This window comes from Xiphias gladius, chromosome 22 (assembly GCF_016859285.1).
Source record: "Xiphias gladius isolate SHS-SW01 ecotype Sanya breed wild chromosome 22, ASM1685928v1, whole genome shotgun sequence".
Taxonomy (NCBI): Eukaryota; Metazoa; Chordata; class Actinopteri; order Istiophoriformes; family Xiphiidae; genus Xiphias; species Xiphias gladius.
In genome coordinates, this window is record NC_053421.1 from 17,004,086 (window position 1) to 17,026,592 (window position 22,507).

Here is a 22,507-nt window from a genome sequence, read left to right on the forward strand (position 1 = left end):
TTAAGTCATCATGAAGGAATTACAGAGGGAACTTTATAATTTTATGATGATACATTTCTGGGAAACCAGAACCTTCCTAGCCTTTGATTTCTCAAACAATTCGTCAGTTAAACTGGAAATGTGTGGACATAACCAGTTAAAACCATCAATAGCACTGACTCTTTCTTTCCCCCCCAAGTTTGTAATTCAGTCTGGCTGAAATTTTGTTCAGTTTCACCTCTTAGCTTTGTGCCAGGTCAGAGAAGTTGGAAAAATTACTCACATGAATACTTTATAAATGAGACTGACTGTGTCTATTTTTGTTGCAATCACAAATATCCAGTACATTGAAGTACTTAGTAAACTGGTTTGGCAGTTTTTACCCCAGCATGTAAACAGAATTGCAGATACACTGTGATTTAATGTTTTGATAAAAACAAAAAGGTGACAGTATGGAAAACATTTGAAAATATCATGAACCTCAACACTGCAGAATAACACAATGGACACATTATGATTGTGCTCATGACAGTTACATTTGGCTTAATCACAAGTACTACCAACATGAACAACAGCACACTTCCAGCTAAGTTTTTAAGAAGTTTAATGGTACAAATAAAAAAAAATTGCATTTCCCACATTCGTCTCGTGACCCAACTGATTTTTGCAATGACTCAGTTGATCATAATCTGACATGTTGAGCGAATGAACAGCATTCTCATTCCTGTCACTGCCGTTTCTGACATTACAGTTCACAATAAAAATGCAACTCTACGCAGTAATCAAAATCTGCATTTGTACATTACATTTATCACAGCTAACAGATTTAGTGTCATCTTTTTTGAAATAAACACTTAGGAAAGGTACATGCTGCAATAATTGATAACTAATGTTAGAGGTCATACATACATTTAAACAAAATTGGTGAACAAAGGCAATGTAAACTGGCACAGTATTCACATAATTAGTGCATGAAAAACTATAACAGCTGCTCTTCACGGGGCACAATTCATGTTAAAACAGACAGACTTCAAAAGATACAAGATGCAGGTGAGTCAGGTAGTAGTTGTCAATTTAGTCAACGACAGTCAGTGTTTGTTCAGTAGTGATAACAGAAAACCTCCATAAAGTGGACACAACAGGGACAAATCAATTGTATATGAAAATTATGTGTCCAAGATAAAAACATAGTAGAAAAATATAATTTTGCACAAAGCTCTAATTTTTGCAGTAAACATAAAGCCTTCATTAATTTAAAGTCAGAGTGGGAATTTATATAAAGCCACCTACCAAATGTTAGTGACTGTTTGCTTCTATCTAGTAAGTCCATTGGCCACTTAAGCAGGTAAGGAACTATTGCGTAGTGATCCTACTCAAGTAAAATATTGAAAATAGCTACTTGAGGTGCCTTTCAGTATTCTGGGCTCCAAGTGAAAGTTTATTTTCATCCCTTTCTACAATACTAAGCTGATTACAGTGTTGTTTGCCCCAGTGCTTTAGTATTCTTAATTTTTGAAGAAAATGTCATCTGTCACATAGTACCTCCAGTGGTCTTTTGGACTGCCTCTCTATAATCAGCAATTTACAGACCTATACTGACTGTCTGATTTCTTGAAACTATCACTCTATAGACTGTAAATAGTTCTCATATTCTATACTTCCATCTATCAAACTTGGTTGTATCAGTGGTGAACTTCATGGAGTTTCGAGGACAAAAGGCTTCAATGTGCTGAGGTTTTCAACCTCTCTTCTCTTATTCTCCCTGTGTCAGCACAGGAATGTCGATCTCTATAGCAGACATCCGTGAGCGGGTTGAGTAGCGATGGCCCGCGTAGCTGGATGTGTAGCCCTGAGAAGGAGCGTAGCTTTGCGAGGGTGCATAACTCTGTGAGGGAGCATAGCTCTGTGAGGGAGCATAGCTATAGGCCTGGGTCACTCCCACCTCAGACCCATACCCATCTGGAGCAGAAATCTGAGACATGTACAACGGTGCTGGTGCAGGGGCGACCACACTTTGTGCATAGCCCTGGGATGGCACATAAGGCTGGGTGTCGATCACTGTGGGAGGATAGGTCTGTGGTGGGAAGGGCTGAGGACCATACACTGGGGAGGGAGGGTATCCATTAGCAGTGAGAGGCTGGGTGGACAAAGAGGTTTGCATGGAGGGCAGGGGCAACCAGAAGGGTGAAGGCAACTTCTTACACATACAGTACCACATGAACATCAGCAGCGCACCCAGCATCAGTCCTCCAGAGCAGCCTATTGATACATATACAGCAAACCCATCAGAGAAAATGTTGTCATATCTGATGTTCAGCTCCTTAGTGTGGAACAGGAAGAACACTGAGGGTGCGATGGCGATAGCTCCACCCAGGAACAAGAACATCCCGGCCACCAGGTGACAGCCTGCACTGTTGACCAGGAATCTGATCGTTTTTATGTCTGGTTCAGGCTTGTCTGAGCAGCAACAGGTCTTACACATCCCAGCCATGCACAGCAGCAACGCTAATGAGCCAAACAGCAGGCCTGCAGGCAGACAGAATTGCAGGAGCCGCAGATCCAGCTGGTCCACGTTAGAGTACCACTGGAAACATGAGAAAACATGGTTTCTGTTAGGACAATTTAAAACATAAAAGAAAAAGTAAAAGCACGGGTGAGCAAATTGTTCAAAATAATACCTCTGAATCATAGTAGTAGCATCCTGAATAGCCATCCTGTTTCACGCATTTAGCCCACAGCCCATCATACACGCTGATATTCTTAGCGTTGCGATTGAAAGTGACAAGTCTCGTTATACGCCACTGTGGGATTATCGCTGCCACAGCAAGCCCTCCCACAGACACGAAGGCAATGATGAAGGCAAAAGCGTTGGTGGCGTGGATGTCCCGGCACGACATAGTTGTTGGTGCTGACAGGAACTGAGGGCACGAAAAGTGTTCCTGTTTGAACGGAAGACGTGAGGAAACCAGACAGAAAAAAGTGTCTGGTCAGTAAACTGGGAATGAGTAACATTTAACATTTTTTTTTCAGTATAAAAAACTTCTGACCATGGGAAAAGGCATGGTTATACAAGTTTATCCGAATGGCCTCAATTCTACTGCAGTAAGCTAACTGTGCCACAGACTGACCTAGCTATGGGCAACCCCCCTGTATTTCTATTCACAACAGTGTAGTGACCCAATATCTGCTGTCCCTGAGAAACAATGCTCTCATTTCATTAGGAAACAAAGTGGGAATGACTTGATGGCTGAGGTCGCAAAGCAAGAGTGTCTACTGTATACTGCAGTGCACTGCATAGACAGTACAGCTACACAATAAACAATTGAACTACATACTTGAGCTTTCTATAGGTGACAGCATGATTTTTAGAAACTCATATATGCTTTTATATCATTGTGTCTAGATGACTGAAATCAGCTGCATTCAGATTTAGGCCAAAACCAGCCGCTTGGCTTTTAAAAAATTAAAAGAGACTTTATCATATCACTCCTGTTTTGACCGTTAATCACTGGTTACCAGTCAATTTTTGAGCCGATTTAAGATTTACTATGGACTAACTCCTAGCTGTACTGATGAATTTCTGTTCCCGTGTTAACCGAATTGCAGTTTCAGGCAAGGCTCTTCAAGATGTTTATGATATATCCTAGTTCAAAAGTAAAGGTAAGCAGGCTTCTTGCAGTTAGGGTTCCTCAGCTCTTTTAAAAAAAAAATCATTATTAAAAAAACAAAAACAAAAGCCTGTTATTAATGCTAGCTCCAGGTTTTATTCGTCCAGTTGTAATATGTTTTATCTTTTTCGATTTTTGATTTCATTCCCTTTTTTGTCTTATTTTACTGTTTTGTATTTTATTTTTTTGTAGTCTTAGTTCCCTATTTTATTTAATTGTAGTCCTTGAATGTTTTCACTCTGATGTACTCATGTACTCTTGTTTTCTGTTTATTTGTGCAGTCGAAATGGTAATAAGTGACTTAAATCCATCAGAATAGGTTAATGATGACTGCGACAATAAATCTGTCTGTAATAAACTTACTAAGACCATGTAAAAACAAACAAAACTTTATGTTCAAGTCCAATTTTTTGGTTAACGTTACCCCATAACTGAGAGATAACAGGTAATTAGGAAGCTAGTATTACACTCAACAGCTTTCCTGATGGCCTAGCCAGCTATGCTAACTATCTGAGTGGTTCTACAAGCTACAGTAGATTAGCTCTGTTAGCCCGTTAAATGGATTATCATGTATAATTTAATTAATAGTAGTATATATCAACATATGTGTTCGCAAAAATGGATCGCCTGAATATGAAATAAATGAACAACTGGCTCACTTACTAGCATTCGATGCCGACTAGTTCGTTACATTAGCCGGCTATCTGATAGCTAGCCTGAAAAGTTAGCATTACAGCAACCTGTTGCCTCCGTAATGGCTAGATATGAAGTTACAACACGGTAACTACATTAAACAAAGACTACAGTACCGTATATTTTCAGCAGGTTAATCGTGTTTAGAGCGAAGGCGGTGGCATTTCAGCTTGGTCCTCCTTCACCTTCTTCAACCAGAGCCTTTTCACTGAAGTACAGTAGATACGAGCGTAAACAGGATGTGGCTTCTGAATAACAGCGCTGTTTCCGCCCCCAGCTTCGTCTCCCGGGGGGGTTAACTCCTGCTACGGCGTTGTTCTTTTTCGCCAATATCAAATAGTATGTTTCCTGAGATTCTTCCCTATACATAGAGATAGACACAGAGCAAATTAAAAGTAGATAAAATAATAACGTGTGCAAAAATAGCACAAGCCGTTAAATAAAAATATCAAAAGTGTTCAAAGGTAGATTTAAAATATTGAGATAGATCCCTAAACAGTAAATTGCAAAACATAATAAGTTGGTCTTCTATTGACATTCGGGTACAGTAGCAGTAAAATATTTTGTAGGGTTTTAGAGGTCAACCAATATTCTGTTCACACCCTCTCTAAGGTTTGTTTTTGTAGCAGCCATCTAATATTATTTGTTTCTGACCAGTTATTTGTTAGATGATTCTATCAGGTGCTTCTTATCATTTCCTTTGCTCTGAGCTTTATATATAAAAAATACAGCTCTGAATTGTGTGTGTGTGTGTGTGTGTGTGTGTGTGAGTGTGTGTGTGTGCAAGTGCGACTCTAATGAAATTGTCAATCTTCCAAATCAACATACAGGCCGCCAATACAGACTGGACAGAACATGGATATATCGTAATGTGGTTACTGATCAAACTAGCAACTTGAAAACACAGTATATATATATTTTCAGCCTCTTTATCTCAGGTGAACTTGAGCACCTGAGCTTGACAATTCCCAGACTATCAGCCAAGAATCGGCAACAACTACCTCAACAAGATGCTCATTTCCAGACTTTTGTTTCCATTTATGCAGATACATTTTGAACTTTATTGTGTATGTCTAATTTTGTGGTGGTGTGGGGGCTGCAAGGTACTGAGATACTGAAAGTAAATTGAAGTCTTCATATCAAACTCTTGGCTGCGACCTGTCTCACTGAATTTGATTGAATTCCTCTTTTTGTGTCTTCCAGGGAGATGTCCAAATTCACATGATATATAAATCTGCAGGGCAAGAGGGATTTAATGACCTCCTCAATGGTAAGATGATGGCTGAAGACCTGAGGAAGAATTTAAGAAGTGCGATTTATGGCAACAGAAGTGAAAGTAATATTTGGGATTGTGATTTACATTTTTTCATGCTAAACACAGAAAGTGTGTCGACTGTTTTGGTAACCATTCCTGAATGTTGATAGCAATAAATGTTTTTTGTTTCCTAGGTGATCTGCCAGAGCCGCCATTTCCCAGCCCTCCATTTCCTGGGTCAAAAGTTGTTCACAGGAGAAAAAAGAGACAGGTATGACTCCGCTGCAGGCACATTTGTTGAAAAATCATCATCGCTAGCAGAGGGATCCTGATCGGCTCATGTTGACTTCATTTTGTGTTGTGCACATGAGAATGTGTGTTTGTACGGAGGCCCCCTAGGGTCAGACGAGTGTGTAAGTGTAAGACAGAGATAATTATGATCTGGATGCTTTTTGTCCAAACCGGATTACGCTGTTTCCTACTTGTATGTTTTATGTTAATTCACAAAGCTAGAGAGAGAGCACTGTTTCCTCGCTCTCCTCCCACACAACAGCTCCCCAGCCCTCTCCCTTCTTCTTCTTCTTCTTCTTCTTCTTCTTCTTCATCTTCTTCTTCCTCTTCTCTTCTTTTCGATGAAATATTTACCCTACGAGTAAAGAGGCTGCATCCACCCTTGTCTTTTCTCAGACACAGTCAGATGTCTGCAGCTGTCTGTCTCTCAGCCCTCAAAGCTGCTTTCATCTTTAATGGGAATTTGGAGAACAGACAAACCTGGTTTAGTTTTGCAGAGTTCTTCCTTATTGATTTGTTGTCTCTTTTCTTCTCCTGGTAAAAAGAGACGACAAATTGTCGTCACAAAGATCAACTCGAAGGGAGACATGAGTTGATCTTTGTGTTTACTGTGTGTGCCCTTCTGAAATTCTCCTTGATGTGCAAAGTATTGGTTAAAGGAAACTGAGAAAATGGTGTCTGTCCGTGTCTGTCTTAATGATAAAACTGGTAAACTGTGTTGTTTCCTCTCAGGCTCCACATGTGTCACGCAGTGTAGAGGATGAGACCAAATACATTGAGTTGATGGTGATCAATGACCATTTAATGGTAAGCTTTAATTACATATGGTATGAATATACAGTTATGATAGAAAGTACTGTAAAATTATAAAATAGCAATCCTCTTATATATTTATTACTGTGAAATGTGCTCTTGTTTATGTTATCTGTGCCTGCACCTTCAAATATCCACAAATCACTGTTAAATTATCAAGCCTGATTAAGCTTTATTGCTACAGCTGTTCATTTACCCCCTTAAAAAAATCCCTGTATTATGTCATGTTAAGAATCAGTATATTTCATTATTTTATATTACATTTTGTGTTTGATTGCCCTATGTGGTGACTTTTTCTGATTGGTTTTAGGTTTCTGAAGGTATTATGTTGAGTTGGCTATGACAGAGAACACTCTATCAGTCATAAAATGATATTTTTGTTTGGTAAATTGAATTTTTTGTAACGTTTCCTTTTTGAATTGGTGGAATTGTACATTATAATTTGTCATGCGGCGGCCATCCTGGCTGTTGTTGCTGTCTAGTGTTGTATAAGCCTATTTGAGCTGGGCACCATTTGGCACAGGACACGCAAATAAAGAGATCAATCAATCAGTTAGATAATTAGATACATCTACATCTACATTTCAAGGATAAGGCTGGTGTTATCCAATATTTTTCAGCTCTTATAAAAAGATCAAAAGTTAAAAAAAATAATAATAACAGTGTGTCACTCTATTTCTCAGTATTTTACAAATTTCCTTACCCTGTCTGTGGCCACGAACCCATTTGTTTCTACTGAAGACATAAATTTCTAAAAATGGGTCACAAATATATAGTTATAGTTATAGTATATAGTTTTAAAAGAGGCTAAACAATTTGCCTAAAGAGCAGGGCACTGTAGTGTATTGTAAACGTTACTCAAACTGAAGAAAACAGATTTTTGTTGGGGATTAATTTCAGTTGTCGTATGAAGCTTTGCTTCCATAGGCAATACCTGATAGCAAGATCAACTAATTTTTGTCTTTTCCTGGGATTTGTTGTTGATAAGATATAGAATATCACAAGACTTATCCTTTAAATTTCTGAGAGCTTAGTGCAGGATGCTGGGTGGGCCGAGAGTCAACACTATAAAAGTGTTTGCACTCTTGAGTCACTCCAAAAATGACCTGTATTTTACCTAAAACAGAGAATGTTTTGATCTAAATGTGCCTGACCAAGATCCACCGGGACTGATTTTGTTTTATGCATAATGACAGTGATATTTGGAGCAAATGAAAATGTGCAGGCACTGCTCCTTTTATACATTTAAATGGCTTAAAATGAATTTGTTCCAGATTATGGATCCCACTTTTATTTGTTTCCTTTCCACCCCTCTGTCACTCTCTCTCTCTCTCTCGCTCTCTCTCTCTCTCTCTATCTCGTTCTCCAGTATAAGAAGCATCGGCTCTCCGTTGGGCACACGAATAATTATGCTAAGTCAGTGGTCAATATGGCTGACATGGTAAGAATTGTATTGATCCTTCACTTGGAAAGCTTGCCACAAGCACTCCCAGGTATTGGAGCTGAGCACACATCGCACTGATTTCTCATTTAACCAACCTCATTTGCTCCATTTGAAACCTCCTCTGGCTCATAATATGTTGCAAGCAGCCATTAACCAGCCAGTCATGAGTTTTCAGGTTTGAGAGGACTGAAGCAGCAGTGGCATTCCAGTAGTGCCGAGACAGATATTTCAATGTTTGATTATTTGTGGCCACCTATGTGTGCTGTGTTACTGAAATCTGACCTGCTGCGGGGTCATGTCTGTAAGCTGATAGGCTGGGGAAGCTGGAAGAAGGTCATGCTTTTTGTTGTGCCCTTGAAGACGATCATATGAAGCGAAGCAGGCTCTATTTGGGAAGTACACATCGATTTCCATGTATAAGTAGAGTTGTCTTTCTGCCCAGTGTGTGCCATGCAGCCACAGTACAGAGGCCACATTCACAGGAACATTAGGTATGCTAAATGGTATAACAATTACCTATAAGTTACAGCACATATACTGTGTATTGTGTACTTTAATAACATCCCAGCAATGAATCAGCGTGTACTAGAAATTCAATGTGATATTTCTTTTTAATTGATGCATTCATATAAGAGTATAAGACAATTCTACTCAAATAAATTTACCTGGGGGGTAAAATGATGGTTCCTTTTTATTTGACTTTACTGCTCATTCTGTGATCTTAAACTTAAGAACTTGCAACACTGTTGAATGCCTTTTAAAATTAATATTTTATGACATATAGAAAAGTACAAAGCCAAAATTGGGCTTTGCAGTTTTTGATTTTCTTCAAATAATGAAGAGACAATTTGGGTTTGACATGTTGTACTTTTCCTAATGTAATAATATTTTTTTTACACTTTCACCGTCATTGGTCAGCAGGCACTGCAGAGGCAGACAGGAAAGAAGGGCAGAGAGAAATATGACATGCAACAAAGGTCCCCAGCTGTAATCGAATCGGGGCCCTTGTGGTTTTGGCTATCAGGGTACATCATAAAAGGGAAGTGTGAAGGGAGTTTTTAATAGTGTTGCACGCCCTTGGGGGGCAGTAATCACAGTTACAGTATTCTGGAAACAGCACCTGGACAAGAAAGATGTGATGTGACACACTGGTGAGTTTAACCCCACCATAAAAACGTAGTCATGGGTTTATGTGCATGACCAACGTAATGTTTATACAAATGCAAGATGGAACCAGCACCAATGCAGACGCACTGTCTGAGGGTTTTATTGTTTGCTCCACAGTGGCTGGTTTGGGGCAGCTCTTATATGGCGAACCTGTCGTGCAAATGCACAAATAGAGACAGAGTGGATGGAGTCACATATCATTGGCTGCTCCCTCTCTACTCTGTCAGGTTTGGTATGAGATTCTTGGCATTCAGTTTTATGAAGAGGCTTTGCTCTTGTTCTCTCCTCCGGTGTTTGTCTGGCTTGGGACCCCAATAGATTTCCGTCTTATGAAAGCAAACATTATTATTTGCCATCCAGTTTGCTCCTGCTTTGTCCTTCAGACTGTTACACTTGTTGACTCTGTCTAGCCGCCTGTAATGTGCTGGCTACTGGTGCCAGGATCATGCTGATCATACTGACTGTTTTACTGGTGCTGTCATAGGTAACAGCTGGAGATGTTGATGAATTTGAAACTTGCCAATCAGTGTTAATATCGATGAGGCCATGTCATTTGTTTTTTGTTTTGTTTTTTTGGAGGGGGGACAATTTCAATTACACAAAAACTTTCAACTTACAGCTTTATGATTTTTAAAAGATTAAATGTTGATATTGATTTTCCTTAAAATCCCCAGATTTTCAAGGAACAGCTCAATACCCGGATAGTGCTGGTTGCCATGGAAACCTGGTCAGCTGACAACAAGTTCAACATTGACGACGACCCAATGGTGACCCTGAGGGAGTTCATGAAGTACAGAAAAGACTTCATCAAAGAGAAGTGTGACTCTGTTCACCTCTTCTCGTAAGTCTGAACATCTAAAAAGATTTTCTTTTGCAACTTGGTCCTCGGCATCTTTTTTATTAAACACATAACTTTCTGGTTTTATCAGAGGGAATCGCTTTCATAGCAGCTGGGGTGGAGCTTCCTACATGGGAGGGGTTTGCTCCCTCACTAAAGGAGGTGGAGTGAATGAGGTGAGTCTTGAACCCAAAATGAATGATTACAAATCACCCAAAACCTCTCAGCAAAAGCAACAATAGTCACTCTCAGTTGTCCATTAGAAAGAGAGTAGAAAGAGAGTACAGGCATACATTATACAGTGTAGTTTCATTTTTGTAGCCATTTGCTTTCTGCTATTCCACTTAATGTATCAGTCCAATTATTATTAATTTTCACTTTAAGAGGAGATGCCCCAGTAAGCTCTTTTGCAACACAACTTCTTCTCACCTGACTGATCTAATATTCTTATTCTCTGTCTCTCTCTCTTCATCAGTACGGGAAAACGGATGAGATGGCCATAACCCTCGCACAGTCTCTTGGACAGAACATTGGCATCTTCTCTGACAAGAAGAGGATACTCAATGGTATATAGCTAAACCTTAATGAGTTTTTTATTTGTTACTTTTAGAACAAAAAAATATTTTCTTAAGCCTCATTTCTATGCAATGAAAAGATGATGATATGTTTTGTTTTTGTTTTTTGTTTTTTCCCCCAGGTGAATGCAAGTGTGATGATCGTTGGTCAGGCTGTATCATGGATGATGTTGGGTAAGTTACTTTTAAATTAAAACTTCTTCATCAAGTTATAAATGGTTCTTCAAGACACAACGGTCATCTGTCACAGATGCCGGTGATACAGTATGTACAGTGTGTGTGTCATCTGAGTTTCCGGAACAAATGTTTTGACGAAACTCCAACTGGGATCAAAATGTTGTCTGTTAAAATGGATTTCAAATGGATTTGTGGTTTGGCGTCAATGTGCAGGCATTATTTTTTTCATCAGTGTCATCAGAGTTTCCCAACAAATTTTAATCACAACATCAGAGTTGGATACAGTGCTGTAGTTTGGCTTTAATACTAACGTCACACTTAACTCTTTGTCCAAATCCCTGAAAAAATCATTGTACATTCATCTGCCGTATTTACTGATTTTTATTTTAAATGGATAGCTGTTGTCACCAAACAGTTAAATCTGACTTAAAAGTAGTTAAAAGTTAACAGTCTCATCCTGCCGTCTTAAAACTTGACTGTGGACAATTTGTGTTCATAATCTGAATTTAAACATACCACACATAAATGTGGCTACTAAATAATTTCCTATGCATTCTGACGCAATCACAGGTTGAAGAATAAATTTTAAGATCTCTATAAACTGAACGACCTAAATGATGGTTGACAGTAGATAATGCGGGTCTCTGAAACTTCATCTAAATTCTTTTATTCATCAGAAAATGTGCTGATCTGAATATTCCCATCCACTGGAATGTTATTGTAGTGCTGTAATTAACCACTAGGTGTCAGTCTGTCTTTATTTTCTGTGTGGTATCAGCTTGTTTACATAACTTCATGGGGCTCCTTTCAGTAGAAATGTGTTATATAATCTGTTGCTTGGTAAGATTGGGAAATAGGTCATAAATCAGTCTGTGTATGTTTTATGTTGTCAGTTTCATGCAGAAATCATGAATGTCTTAAAATGTGTCTGTGTACATCTGCAGGGTATATATACAGTGATGTACAAGCTCGCTTGGCATTGTGCAACTGTGAGCATAAGGATGTGATTGGGTGCGTTGAATGCGTAAGAGGCACTGTGATGTGTGTTTGTGTGTGTATACCCCTCTTCTTAAATACTTCTCACATTCCCCCTCTATCCCGAATGGGACAGCAGGTGAGCAGAAGCTTGGCTAGAACGTTGCCTGTGCTGTTTTGAACCAGCTGGCTGCCTCGGAGGGGTTGTCAGTCATCACAACCTTTCCCATTTCATCCAACAGCACTACAGCCACTGTGGCCCCAGCTTCACTTTTGATTCAAATGATATGAACAAATACAGTTTGATGTCTCTTTCTTATACACTGGCTGTATTTTTCAATATCATTTTGTATAGTTTCACATGTACTTTACGTATATTCTTCAGTTTCTGGCCGATGTCACCGGCTGATCAACCTAGAAAATTTTATTAATTTGGTTATTCTGATTATTGATAGGCTCCTTCTCCCTCCTGTCCTTTGAAAGTCAGGACTTTTCATCAGTTCTTTTTGTCCATGTCTCACCGATTGAAACAGTCTGCAATGTCATTCCCATCTTAGGCCAATATTTGTCTTCCTCATTTCCCTGCAACAACAGGACACTCCCCTGACACTCCCTGTCCAGATCCTGCTCTATTGGGTTATCATAATAAACCTTTTATGAGATCATGAGGTCACATGACAGAGGATAGATCACTCTGCACTCTTTTGAGCCTGTCCTCTTTGAATTGATCTGGCCTAGATCTACAAATGAAGTCAATGGTATTTCAGACACTTGTATTCAATGACCGTCCTCAGTCATGTCCATTGACGGAAGTTTCTTTTTATCCCTCAGCACCTGCATGTCTGATCTACCTAACCTGATTACTACTTCTACTAACTGTTTTCACATTTTTTTTCACAGGGTTTAGCTACTCTGTGTGTGTGTGTGTGTGTGTGTGTGTGTGTGTGTGTGTGTGTGTGTGTGTGTGTGTGTGTGTCTCTCTGTGTGTGTGTGTGTGTGTGTGTGTGTGTGTGTGTGTGTGTGTGTGTGTGTGTGTGCGTGTGTGTGTGTGTGTGTTTGTGCTTCAGTCGACTTGTCTGCATATATATATATATATATATTCCTTTGTAGTGTATGTGGCAGCTTATTATGGGCATCTTAAATCCTAACTAAACCTAATATAAACTTGGCAGAGTACTTAGACAAAAGAGATGCACAATTTATTGTCTGAATGTGCATTTTGGTTGAGTTAGGATTTCAAATTGTTTTATATATTTTGTATTTTTTCCCTTATTCCTTTGTATTCTTCTCATGAAAGAATGGATGTTGCCATGGACAAACCAGGACAAAATATGTATTTTAAAGGCATAATTGGTGCAACATTAAAAGACTAAATAAAATAGCAAAAGGACAGACAAAGATGTTGTAGGCATGAAGCACGCTGTGCAGTTTAGGAGTATCACAGAGACAACTAAATGATAGTGGTTTTGTGTGTGAACATTGCCATGCCCTCTAGTCACCACTAGGGGGTGATAGGCTGACTGTGAATGAATGAAGGAAGAGAGAAATGATTTAAAATGTTGGTGAACTTTTTCTGGGTACAGGATGTGCTTCACACGCTTTATTAAATAAATCTATGTACTACAGGCAAATAATTGCAGTAGTATCTGTATTTTAATCTTTTGGAATACATATTTTGATTCCATGGTCTCATGTACTGTGAAATGGAAAGTCTTTATCGTGGCTGAACAACAGTATTAGTCCAAATGGGAACGATTGTACTTCTTATAGTGACCAGTGAATCATTCAAGCACGTTTCATCTTTGTCTCACTCCTTATTACTATTTAAAAAGAGATGAACACTACAAGATTTTGACAAGATTCAACCCTGGTGCAAATTTGAAATCCAAGCTACAAATCCCATATATCCACTGGGACAACTTTAAACCTGATTAGTTTTGGAAATCTTTCTCAGATATTGTAGTGTACTTCATCCACCATCAAAGCATCATTACTATGTCCTTAATACAACCATCATCTCTGAAGGTGGCTTCATTTAGACACATATCAAGTAGCAACAACCTCTCACAGCCGCTGACTCTCTCTGGCTCTCAGTGAGTCTCTCTGTTATTGCATTGTCTCCTGTCTCAGTCCTGATGACTATCAGAACCACTTTAGTTTAACATGGTCCAGCAGCATAATCAGTATTGAGCCTGACAGCACAGCAGAGGATGATAATATTTAAGTGCTGTCAAGTGATTTCCGTTCTAAGAATCTCTGAAAATGTGATAAAAAAAAATTAAGGTGATCGTTTTAGGGGCACAATATCAAATGATAATGCAATAACAGGACAAAAGTGAATCATCAACAATATTTGGGTTCATTTCCAGGACAAATTCACAAATGCATATTAGATCCATCTGTACTTTACATATATCTCCATACTTGTTTTCGCAATCTTAGCTATACTGTATATTTGCCTCCATGTTGTAGTAAGGATCTCCTCTGAACTGTGAGTATGGTAAATCTGTCATAAATCATTAAATGTTTATGGTATGGTCTCTACTGTAAGAAATACAAACTTGATTAACTATGACAAATCTTCTATGGTATTGCCTGTAGCACTGAAATTAAATGTGAGGTATGAAAAGTCATTCTGTGTGAGTATAAAGGTTTAAAACTATATTTTTTTCAAGCCAGTCACTAAGTGCTTTGTCCTGTAAAGTGTTTGTGGGAACAAGCCCTCTCTCTCTCAGTATTATCTGAGGGTCCTGTCTATACTATATCCACAGTAACCGCATAATATGGTTGTTTCGAACAGTTTCTACCTGCCCAAGAGGTTCTCTGACTGCAACGTGGAGGAGTACCACAACTTCCTGAACAGCGGAGGAGGAGCCTGTTTGTTTAACAAACCTCTGAAGGTATGTCACACTCACACACCTATATATGCACATATTTAAAGGTGTTTTCTAACTGCTTTGAATGTTAATTTTGTCCTTTACCCCCTCAGCTGTTGGACCCTCCAATCTGTGGTAACAGCTTCGTGGAGCCAGGAGAGGAGTGTGACTGCGGCAGCCCCGCGGTGAGTTACAGTACTGAAGATGAGACTGTATGAATGCAAAAAGGGAGATGTATTGTAAAGGGTTAACTTGATAATCAAGGTCAAAGTAATGGGCTAATTACCCAACAACAAGACCAACTGCTCTGTCATACTTTGTCTAATAGGAGCTAATTTGAACTAATGAAGTCATTTCACTGGAGAAATCAAAGAGATAAATAGTTTTATCAGTTACTGCATGAGTATAGAGTTTGTCCAAATGGATAATATTATGTTATATGATGATGTCACATGAAAGACAGAAAACGACTTACATCAGATCAATAGAAGACCACTGAGAGCAGTTTCTCTTTGTCTTTTCAGGAGTGTGCCAGAGATGGGGATAAGTGCTGTAAGAAGTGTACCCTGACTCAAGGCTCCAAGTGTAGCAACGGACTCTGCTGCAACAACTGCCAGGTACAAGACAGTTCACAACGCTACCTTCCCACCTCCATCTTCTGCTGGGTGCCGTAGTGGGTAAAATAGAGCCACTGACTACACATGGTGCCAAGCAGAGGGAATTACATCTAAAGGATTTGTACTCTAATATCATTTGTGGTCCTCTAGTGGTCATTTCCACGTGGATTTCCTTTAATGTAACTCTTCTCTGTTTTTGAAACATGATTTTGATGAAATCATTAACAAAGAAAACTTGCTCAAAACAGACCAACTGTAAAAGCAGTTCGTTACAAACACTTTTTTCCCTGGATAAACTAAACCTTTGCACACATTTAAACCTTCAGGTGTGTAGGAGAAAAAGCAATTGTCCTGCACATTATCAACACTTATGATGAATTTATTAAAGAGCTACGTTTCAGTCAAGCAGCCATTTCACACAGCGAATGAAAACTAGTCTGTGTGTAAGTTCATATAACCATGCACTTACAGAAAACCACGCAATCAACAATCTAAGAAGAAGGGGCAGAGAAAATACATGTACAAGACCCAACAGGCGACTTTCCCACATATTCATCAATGAAAATCGATTATTGTTTGATAACTAACTGCCGATATAAACTAGTGAAAAATCATTATTCACAATTTACAAAAATACTCAAAGGTCCAAGACAAGAAAATTTTACTCTGTGTCCATATAGGCATGAGTAAAACCTAATGGAAATACATATAAATACAAAATATATATTCAGTTATCCAAAAGTTAAGAGTTCCACTGGATCCCAGCCAATACATTTATAAGACTTGCATTCTTATAATAATCATAATATTAATAAATAGGACAAAATCTATACACATCAAAAAGAGAACAACCAATAACCTATTATAGCTGAAAGTATAGTCGTGACAGGCTTTTAATACTGTAAAATCCTAGAATTTGAATTATGGGCATATCCCATAAATATTAGGGAAGAGAATGCTGGTGGGTTTGAGTTTTGGTTGCATAAACGTAGGTGTTCATCATAGATGATGGTGCGGTGTGACAAGAGGAAAGTGAACTGGTGCGGAGGGTTAAAACATTACAAACACATTTTTTCAGAGTCTGTGTAATCTTTCTTGTATGCTGCCGCAGATGGAGTTCATGGGAGTTGTGTGTCGAGATGCAGTGAATGACTGTGACATCCCGGAAAACTGCACGGGCAACTCCAGCCAGGTGAGCATGAGCTTCCCTCACACAGTTTTCTGCAACCGGAGCTCTAAACTTAATATTCAGACTGCAACAGGATATGCGTGGCTCGTACAGGTACATCACAGTATCTCTGAGGTTTTCTTTGGGTTTTTTTTTTTTTTTTTTGCAGTGTCCAACAAATGTGCACAAGATGGATGGCTACACATGTGAAAAGGATCAGGTGAGATGTTTGATTTTGAAAAGAAAAGCCTTTATTTCTTCACAGGTGACATTTTTTGACACCGTATTTCTTGCTACAGGGTCGCTGCTTCAATGGAAGGTGCAAAACCAAAGACAGACAGTGCAAGTACATTTGGGGAGAGAGTAAGTCTAATATTCACATGTGAGAATCTTATAAAGAGAAAAACTTCCTGCACTGTACATCTTAATGTTGGTTTTGTCATGTTGTGTCTCCCTCAGAGGCAACGGCGGCTGACAAGTTCTGCTACGAGAAGCTCAACATTGAGGGGACAGAGAAAGGAAACTGTGGGAAGGACAAGGACACCTGGATCCAGTGTAACAAACAGTAAGCTATTCCTCTCTATCAATGTACCCTGTGCGGTGTTGGGTTACTCTCTACAAATGATCTATGGTTGCACCTTTGTGTGTTTCAGGGATGTTCATTGTGGTTACCTGCTGTGCTCCAACATCTCACCTGCACCGCGACTGGGAGAGCTGCAGGGAGGGCTGACCTCTTTCTCCGTGGCCCGACACAGCGCTTCTCTTGACTGCAGGTACACATCATTGAGGAAAAACACTCCCCGCAACACTCAAAGCCCAAACCAACAGCCTAACAAAGACTGCTGGTGATGCATGTTTAACCTCTGCACTAGTCTGTTCCATGTATCCTGTATTTTTAGCAGTAAAAATACCGTACACTACTCGGCAAATATACACGAGATGATTTAACTTCAGCATATTTACAGTGTTACTATAATTAAGTTTGAAATGGTACATTTTTGACTGTTATCTAAAACATCATTGTTGGGTTTTGGTGTCAGTCCCTCAGGATCAAGAAAAACAGGCATCTTTCCAAACGGACCATTTCCCAAAATTCACCTGCCAAAAAAATAGTAATTTCCTGACTGATATTTGTCTCAGTTTTTCATAATGTAACATAATTCTGGCAAATGAAGGAAATAACTTTTCAATGACAAAGATGAAACTGATCGAGGGACATTGGGTGAAATAAATTAACTTCTGAAATTACAGATTGTTTGAACTAACAGACACTGAGCATGCAGGTCACATTCACCCTAACTGAACATAATCTTTGCCATATTAAGTGCTGTGGAAGTGACTCGGTCATGTTTGTTGTTCAGTGGTGCTCACGTGCTGATCGATGGAGACACTGACCTGGGATATGTCGAGGACGGGACGGCCTGCGGGACAGACCGCGTCTGCTTCAATCACAAATGTCTCCCCATCCAACAGTTCAACTTTAGTACCTGCCCGGGGACCACTGACAAGACCATCTGCTCTGGACACGGGGTACACATATACAGTGAACACGAACACACACACACACACACACACACACACACACACACACACACACACACACACACACACACACACACACACACACACACACACACAACCATTTTCTGCCACAGAGCAGAAACTGTAATCAGGGTTAGAGTAAGTTTATTTCAGGCTAGTTGAATGACCGTGAACAAAAGTTAAATTGAATTCAAGCTTCAAATACAATTGGAGACTCAGAACTCAGAAAAACCTTGTAATAATATCTGGTAAATTCTCCCGACCCCAGAGGGTTGTTTGTGTGAATGTGAGTTACTTCTGTACTCTTTTTTTCAGAGCCTATTAAATTCAGTTTTTATGAAAAATATATAAATCACTTATAAATCTCTAATACAGTACGGTCAGTGCTAGCACATTATTTGATGACACTAGGTCTTTTGACACTCTTTATTGCTCAGACTGTTAAATCACAATAATATTTAAAATGTAATTGCTCTGGAAATGTATTTCTTTTTCTGTTAAATTATTTTCACCAAAATGTTTGAATTTAAAGATTTTGAGTATCTGCATAAAAAGCTATCATTTTAATATATTCATGCTGTAGGTGTGCAGTAATGAGCTGAAGTGTGTGTGTTACCTGGGCTGGGCCGGAGAGGACTGTAACTCCACGTCTCCTTTCAGTTATCTTGTGGTGGGACCAACTGCCTCCGTTTCAGGTAGAGATGTTAACACTCTCACCACCTGCTGCCTCTGTTCATACCTCGATCTACGTACCATTTTCTGCACTCTGCTCCTTCTCGTCATTCAGTCTTTTCTGCACTTCATACCTGTGCCTCTCGACTCTTTCCCCCTGACTTAATCTCTTTCGGTTCTTCTTTTATTATCCCTTCCCCTTCATCAATCCACAAATGTTAATATGTTTAATATTTCAAGCTTTTTCTTTGTTTTTTGTTGATGGTGTCATTTCTGTTTATTTTAGCTTCTGTGTTGGGTTCATGTCTGCTCATTAAAACCAGCTGCATTTGTATTCACTGAACCATGCATGTCATTCTTTTTGTTTGTCATTATTTTCACACTCATTCTTTGTCGACAGGCTGATGTCTTGACGGAGTGACTTGAGGTCAGATTTGAGTTCTTTTTTTCATTGTATTTGTCCTGTCTTTGATGTCATTTCCCGGTTCTCCTCCTCTCGCACCCCAACTTAAGCTCACCTCGGTTAGTTAATTCTGACCGTTACTGAGTTTAAAAAATAAAAAAAAGCCGTTTTTGAATGTTATCCTGAATTGGAAACTACTTCACATGCAAGTTCCCTTCAGAGTAGCGTTGAAGGGGGACTGCAGTTCGTTTGTTCTCAGTTTATTCCCCCTTGTTCTCCTTTTACATTTTTCCTGCTAAATGTAGTGTGATTTTGTGTTCTGCTGCATTGTGTGTGGTTTGTGTATCCCCACGTGTCCACATTACCCAGGAAACCAGAGACATCCAATTAACAAACACATGGCTCCCCACTCTCCTCTCTTCTTCTTTTCTTCCTCTATCTCAGGTATCACAAGTACAAACATCATCATCGGGGCCATCGTAGGTTCCATTCTCTTCCTCGCCCTCATACTGGCTGTTACAGCCTGGTGCTACAAGTAAGTGTCCCTGTACCCTGCATGTGTGATGTTTTTTTTTAATCAGTGGTCAACTAATAATATTTGGCTGAGGATATTTGTGCTTCTCTTCACAGGAGCTATAAGCAGAGACGCTATGTCGAGTCTGAAGTTCACCGAAGATTCTGCCGGTTTGCTCACTTTAACGCTATTTTCCATATATTGCATTTAAGTTGATTAAATGTCAGAGCTATGGTATGTTCAAGTGTGTTTTAAGAGTTAGTGTTCTCTCAGCATATTTTTTTTATTTTTGCATAAAACAAAGTCTGTAGTTAATAACCATAAGTCTCTGATTGCAACAGACCTCTTTCTCTTAAAATATCCAAAACCCAGTGGAAAATGTGCATGAGAAATTAGCTGTGGTAACCTGCGGAGGAACAAAATATCCACATTGTCCTGCAAAACGACCAGTAGTGTGAGAACTACTCAGATCTTTATTTAAGTAAAAGTACCAATGATACAATGCAAATTTGCTGTTGCAAGCAACAGTCTTGCATTCAAATTTCACCTAAGTAAAAGTAAAGAAGAATTATAAAGTATTGAAAGTAAAAGTGTGCATTATGCAAACTTACACCATTTATACTAAAAACAGTACACTACACTATTATTACTGTATTCGATTACTTTCATAGATGCATTAATGTGTAGGCAGCATTTTACTGTTGTAGGCAGTCAGGGGTAGAGCTAATTTTACCTACTTTATATACTGATGGGAACTTTACTGTATAACTAAATGGTTGTATTTTATAAACTGGTCATATGTTTTGTATGTAAAATTTTAATCTGCAAAAAAAACCAAAAACAAACTATAGCTCTCAAATAAATGTAGTTGCATAAAAGGTATTTCCCTCTGAAATGTAGTGCAGCATTAGTGTAAAGTTGCATAAAGTATCTCACATTTGCACTTAATTGCAGTACATGAGTAGATGTACTTAGTTCCTTTCCACAACTGTAGTGGGAGAAAAACCAAAAAAATAGAAGGAAATACGGATTTCTTCACTAATATGAGGCTCAATAGATTTGAACGTGATACAGCCATAAGATATGTTGCATGTTTCACCACCCATAACCCAGAGCTCAGTTATGGTGAATTATGGAAAGTCAGTGTGGTAAATTTAAAGCAGTCACTGAGGCAGACCTACAGCAAACAAGGCAGGTTGGTGTAAAACAGGCCTGAGCAAAAAAAAAAAAAAAAAAAAGAAAACAACGACAAAAAAACCCAAAAGAAAAATATCTGTCTTATCTAAAAGCATTTTCTGTATTTTCAGGCAAATGCCCCCAGGAGACTATGTAACAAAGCCTGGGGATGCAGATTCATTTTACAGTGACATGCCTCCGGGTGTCAGCACAAACTCCGGCTGCAGCTCCAAGAAGAGGTCAGCCTGCCTGTCGCACCTGCAGATTTGCACCCTGTCCTTCACTCCCTCCATCCCATCCATTTCTCAGAACATCTCACTGTTTGGCTTCAGGTGTGCCATCTCATCATCACTCATTCATTCACTTGCTAGCTATTGTGTGTGTGTGTGTGTGTGTGTGTGTGTGTGTGTGTGTGTGTGTGTGTGTGTGTGTGTGTGTGTGTGTGTGTGTGTGTGTGTGAGTGTGTATTGTCTTCACTGGTGTAGACAAGCTCAGTTTGTGTTCATGTGTGTTTATATCATGCTTTGTTACTATCATGACTTTTATTATATGTCTCTGTATATGAACCTTTTTTGAAATGGACCAAAACGTTCAAAATTATAAACATTTTGCCAGTGGAGAATTGGGCAGAAAACACCTCTCAGTGCTCTCTCTCACGTCATGTCACATTCAGCTGTCATGATGCTGTTTCGTGGCTCACAACGTTGCCATCTGTTGCGATGGTGTCTTCATTTCCTCCACCATTTACCTCAGTCCTTCCCTAATCTCTACATCTGCAACGGGAGCAGCACAGCATTAGTGATTTACAGCAGTTTAGAAAGACGATGTTGCACTGATAGTATTTTGTCTTTGCTGTATGTGTGTGCGTGCATGTGTGTGTGTAGATCTAATGGGCTGTCCCACTCATGGAGTGAGAGAATCCCAGATGCCAAACACATCTCCGACATTTGTGAAAATGGGCGACCGAGGAGCAACTCGTGGCAAGGTAAGACAAATCGCCACTCATACATAAGCGGAAATAGTTGTACTTACCTTGCACCGAATTTTACTGAGGTACCTCAAAAAGGACTGCAATGTGTTTGTTTTGCCAAAGCATATGCAAGAGAAAGGCAGCACATCTGTGAATTTAAAAAAGAGAAAGAAATTATGTCATGCCTTGATCATTACAGTACAATTTATCTACAACTAATGTAGGTAAAATGTGACATGTTGCCTTTGTCAGAGCCAAACTAATCAATACATGAGGTGATTCCCTTGCTTTTTTTTTAACTAGAGTGCTTCCTTTTTTCCTGAATTAGTTTGGGGGAAAAAAACACATTACACCCCTACTCACAGGTGTTCTCCCTTGCACTAAACATCAACCCCTCGCAGTAAATATTTTGCAAGTAATTGTATATATTTGTATTTAAAGTGTGAGTTAATGTTCTGTTTCTCTCCAGGAAATCTGAGCGGTAATCGTAAGAAACTGAAAGGAAAGAAGTTTCGCGCTCGCTCTAACTCAACAGAGTAAGTTCCCTGTGGCAAGCTAGTAATGTTGTGAGGTCAATATACGTTGAGATTAGGGTATGCAGATAAACAGAAGCTCGCGTGGAAAACAGATATATCGGGTTCTGGCTGGTAATTGAGGTCCTGTAAAGGACAAAGCTGGCGTTATTCTTTATGGT

General features: G+C 39.2%; 2 protein-coding genes across 2 annotated transcripts in view; one reads left to right on the plus strand and one right to left on the minus strand.

The window, feature by feature from the left end:
- The window catches only part of adam22 (ADAM metallopeptidase domain 22), a 63,762-nt gene that overhangs the window by 34,340 nt on the left and 6,915 nt on the right, over positions 1-22,507 (plus strand). Inside the window, exons 7-29 of the mRNA XM_040117393.1 lie at positions 5,544-5,610; positions 5,790-5,866; positions 6,619-6,693; positions 8,069-8,140; positions 9,985-10,151; positions 10,240-10,324; positions 10,624-10,714; positions 10,846-10,897; positions 14,676-14,775; positions 14,865-14,936; positions 15,276-15,368; positions 16,480-16,560; positions 16,706-16,756; positions 16,836-16,899; positions 16,996-17,101; positions 17,190-17,309; positions 17,898-18,066; positions 18,662-18,773; positions 19,598-19,688; positions 19,784-19,837; positions 20,975-21,175; positions 21,728-21,828; positions 22,283-22,349. Of these exons, the coding sequence (XP_039973327.1) occupies positions 5,544-5,610; positions 5,790-5,866; positions 6,619-6,693; positions 8,069-8,140; positions 9,985-10,151; positions 10,240-10,324; positions 10,624-10,714; positions 10,846-10,897; positions 14,676-14,775; positions 14,865-14,936; positions 15,276-15,368; positions 16,480-16,560; positions 16,706-16,756; positions 16,836-16,899; positions 16,996-17,101; positions 17,190-17,309; positions 17,898-18,066; positions 18,662-18,773; positions 19,598-19,688; positions 19,784-19,837; positions 20,975-21,175; positions 21,728-21,828; positions 22,283-22,349 (2,168 nt within the window). The remainder of the gene's footprint in view (positions 1-5,543; positions 5,611-5,789; positions 5,867-6,618; positions 6,694-8,068; positions 8,141-9,984; positions 10,152-10,239; positions 10,325-10,623; positions 10,715-10,845; positions 10,898-14,675; positions 14,776-14,864; positions 14,937-15,275; positions 15,369-16,479; positions 16,561-16,705; positions 16,757-16,835; positions 16,900-16,995; positions 17,102-17,189; positions 17,310-17,897; positions 18,067-18,661; positions 18,774-19,597; positions 19,689-19,783; positions 19,838-20,974; positions 21,176-21,727; positions 21,829-22,282; positions 22,350-22,507) is intronic.
- On the minus strand, positions 558-4,616 carry cldn12 (claudin 12). Its single transcript, XM_040117319.1, has 3 exons — positions 4,457-4,616; positions 2,658-2,918; positions 558-2,563 (listed from the first exon to the last, which is right to left on the minus strand). The coding sequence occupies exons 2-3, from the start codon at positions 2,874-2,876 to the stop codon at positions 1,733-1,735; spliced, it is 1,050 nt and encodes a 349-aa protein (XP_039973253.1). The 5' UTR covers positions 2,877-2,918; positions 4,457-4,616; the 3' UTR covers positions 558-1,732.